This window comes from Chrysochloris asiatica, unplaced genomic scaffold, assembly GCF_000296735.1.
Source record: "Chrysochloris asiatica unplaced genomic scaffold, ChrAsi1.0 scaffold00310, whole genome shotgun sequence".
NCBI classification, from domain to species: Eukaryota; Metazoa; Chordata; class Mammalia; order Afrosoricida; family Chrysochloridae; genus Chrysochloris; species Chrysochloris asiatica.
The window spans coordinates 641,118-644,310 of NW_006408828.1; the positions used below are offsets into that span (position 1 = coordinate 641,118).

General features: G+C 47.5%; 1 protein-coding gene across 1 annotated transcript in view; it reads left to right on the forward strand.

Moving 5' to 3' along the window:
- The window catches only part of MS4A10 (membrane-spanning 4-domains, subfamily A, member 10), a 20,057-nt gene extending 18,482 nt beyond the window's left edge, over nt 1–1,575 (forward strand). The window contains exons 10-11 of the mRNA XM_006875038.1: nt 1,209–1,298; nt 1,481–1,575. Of these exons, the coding sequence (XP_006875100.1) occupies nt 1,209–1,298; nt 1,481–1,575 (185 nt within the window). The remainder of the gene's footprint in view (nt 1–1,208; nt 1,299–1,480) is intronic.
- The last annotated feature ends 1,618 nt before the right edge of the window (nt 1,576–3,193 follow it).

Consider the following 3,193-nt stretch of genomic DNA (forward strand, 5'->3'; position numbering starts at 1 on the left):
GAAATCACTTTTGTTCAGGGACAGTGGGGTGGGAGAGACATGTCCTCTATTTCCAGATAACCAGTTGTGTGGCATTGTGGGCTAATGCATTGGACTGCAAGGTCAGTTTGAACCTCAAGATCGGCGGTTCAAGCTCACCAGCCACTCCTCAGAAACCTTATGCATGGTTGCTATGAGTCAGAACGGACTCAACAGCACTTAACAAGTTATCATTAAACCAATTCCAATTCATGGCGCCCCCATGTGTTGCAAAGTAGAAGTGCATGCCACAGGACTTGATAATGGGATAATCTCTATCAGTCATTAGTGAGGTTCTGTCCCTTAGCTTCGGGTCATACAGAAGCCACAGAGCTTTGTCCGTGGAATGGGGGTGAGGGTGGGAACTCATCCATAGTGGTCACTGCACTCCTTGGCTATGTGGCTTTGCTGTCAGCCATCCCAAGGATGCCCTTCAGCCTTCAGTGTGGGTGGGTTTACTGAGTGAACCCCCACATCACCTCCCTGAAATGGTTCCTTCAGGAAGACCATCCACGTTCCCTTGCCCCTCCCTTCCTTCACCCCCTTCAGACAACTCCACTTCCATTGCTGATTGACCAGAAAGGTCTGCATACAATCCTAGTGTCTTTGTTCTCTGGTGGTGTTCTTACAGAAATACCACAAGAGGAGTACTTTAGTAAAGACAAATGTATTCTCTAGCAGTTTAGGAAGTGACAAGTCCACACTCAGGGTGCCAGCTCTAGGGGGAGCTTTTCTCTCTGTCAGGTCTGGGAGAACTTTCTTGTCTCTTCAGCTTGTGTCCTGGTTCCTTGGAGGTCTCTGTGTGGTTTGGCATCTACCTTCCCCCTTCTCTGCTTCCTCAGTCTGCTCCTTTTCTATCTTGTAAGAGAATGACTCAAAACACACACTATCCTAAATTCTGCCTTGTTAGCCAAACAAAAAGAAAAACCCAGTCCCAAATGGGATTATAACCACAGGCATAGAGATTAGGATTCATAGCACTTTTTTGGGGGCGGGGAGGGACATACAATTCAATCTGTAATACCTTGAAACTCAAAGACTCCACACTACCTGTTCTTCTAACCTTAGCAGAGAAGAGCCTATGTTCAGATTTCAAGGTGTTGCTATTCTTTCTAGGAAGAGGCAGGGAGACGCCTACAGTCTGGAGGATTAGGTGACATCTCTGGTCCAGTTTGTTCCACCTTCCACAGGTATAGACACCCAGACACCTGCTCCTGGTGGGCCAGTGTTAGGGGAGCCAGAAGACAAAGTCATGGGGTCAGAGGAGTCAACAAACTCTTGTGAGTCTGAAATGGAGTGGTGCCCTGTTGATAGCAAACCAAAGTCCTGCGAGTTCAAGAGGTTCCTCCTGGGTTCCTGGCAGGGCTGGCCACACCCCCAGCCCAGGGAGTCCCCGAATGCTTGGCCAGATGCAGGCAAAGAGCAGTCCCCTCCCCTCTGTCCTCCTGCTCCTCCTCCCCAGGCTGGCTGCCCCTCCAGATGTTGAAAACCTCCAACAACACATCCCCGGGATGGACCCTCCCTCCTGATTTAGGGGGCATCTTGGTGTTCCTGTGATGCAGGTACCACACATGGTGCCGTAGCAGAACAAATACTGATTTTCTCTCAGCTCCAGAGGCTAACCGTCACGGGGCATTTGTCTTCCCAGTGTGTGTTCACTGCTTTCCTGTTCCCCAGGGACCCTGATCCCCCACCAGCCCCTCTCCCATCCACTCCACCCTTATCCTCTGGTTTCATAAGCTCAAGTCTCCATCTGGAAGTGTCTCTGTCAGACCAGTGTCCTGTCTTCCCTGTCATAACCAGGAATCTGTCTGTGTCTCTACCCCCCACCCCCATCTGTACCTCAGCCATCTGGAAGGTCACCAACAACCTCGTCCAGTAACAACATGACTTTTCTTCCATTTCTTCTCTTACTTGATCTTCTGGAGTTTGCTGTTGGAAGTCTGCCTAGCTAAGTAGTTGATCTCATGGGATTTTGAATCAGACAGTGTGTTTTAACTCATAAGCTGTGTGGTTTTGAACAAGTACTTCAATTTTTCTGAACTTCAGTATTTTCCTCTGTAAAGTAGGGCCAATTGTTGCGGTGGTTGTTTGTGCCACTGAGTCAGTTGTGACTCATAGCGATAAAATATAGGGTTTATGAGGAGCAGCTGGTGAGTTTGAACTGCCAACCTTGCATTTCAAACCAACCATATGGTCCAGTGCCTACCTAATAAGGTGGCAGAGCCCTTGGGTATGCAAACAGTAAATACATTAATATGCTCAGCTGCTAACCAAAAGGCTGGAATCTTGAGTCCACCTAAGGAACCTCAGAAGAAAGTCCTGGCAATCTACTTCCGAAACTTCCCCATTGTACAGCCTGTGGGGTACAGTTCTACTCTGACACACATGGAGTCATCAGCAATCTGAATCCACACAACAGCATTTTTTTTTAATAAAGTGGGATTTAAATGAGCACATAGTAGATGCTCAATGATGACTGATCATTCAAGCCTCCTTGAAAGCTGCTCTTCCTTGATCCATCTCGTTACTGGTTCTCAGGACCTGGTGCACAACTGGTCCCCCTCCTCCTTTGAGCAAGGGTGTTGTCGTTGGGTGCTGTATATTAGCAGCAGATTCATAGCGAGCGTGTGCCCACAGAACAAATCCAGTCCAGCACCATCCTCACAGCCTTCCTTATATTTAGGCCCATTGCTGCAGCCATCATGTCGATCCATCTCATCGAGGGTCTTCCTGTCTTCCCCTGACCCTCTACCAAGCATGATGCCTCTCCTGGTAAGATGTCCAAAGTACACGAGACGACGTCTTTCCATCCTGGCTTCTGAGGAGCACTCTGACTGTACTTCTTCCAAGACAGATTTGTTCATTCTTCCAGCAGTTCACGGTATCATCAATATTCTTTACCGACATCATCATTCAAAGGCATCAAATCTTCTCTAGTCTTCCTTATTCACTGTCCAGCTTTCACATGCACAAAAGGCATTTGAAAATATCATGGTCAAGCTCAGCTCAGTCCTCAAGGTGACATTTTTCTCTTTGACACTTTAAAAAGGTCTTTTGCAGCCAACTTGTACATTTCAATACATCATTTGATTTTCTGACTGCTGCTTCCATGGGCATTGGTTGTGAACCCAAGTAAAATGAAATTCTTGACAAACTTCCATCTTTTCTCCAT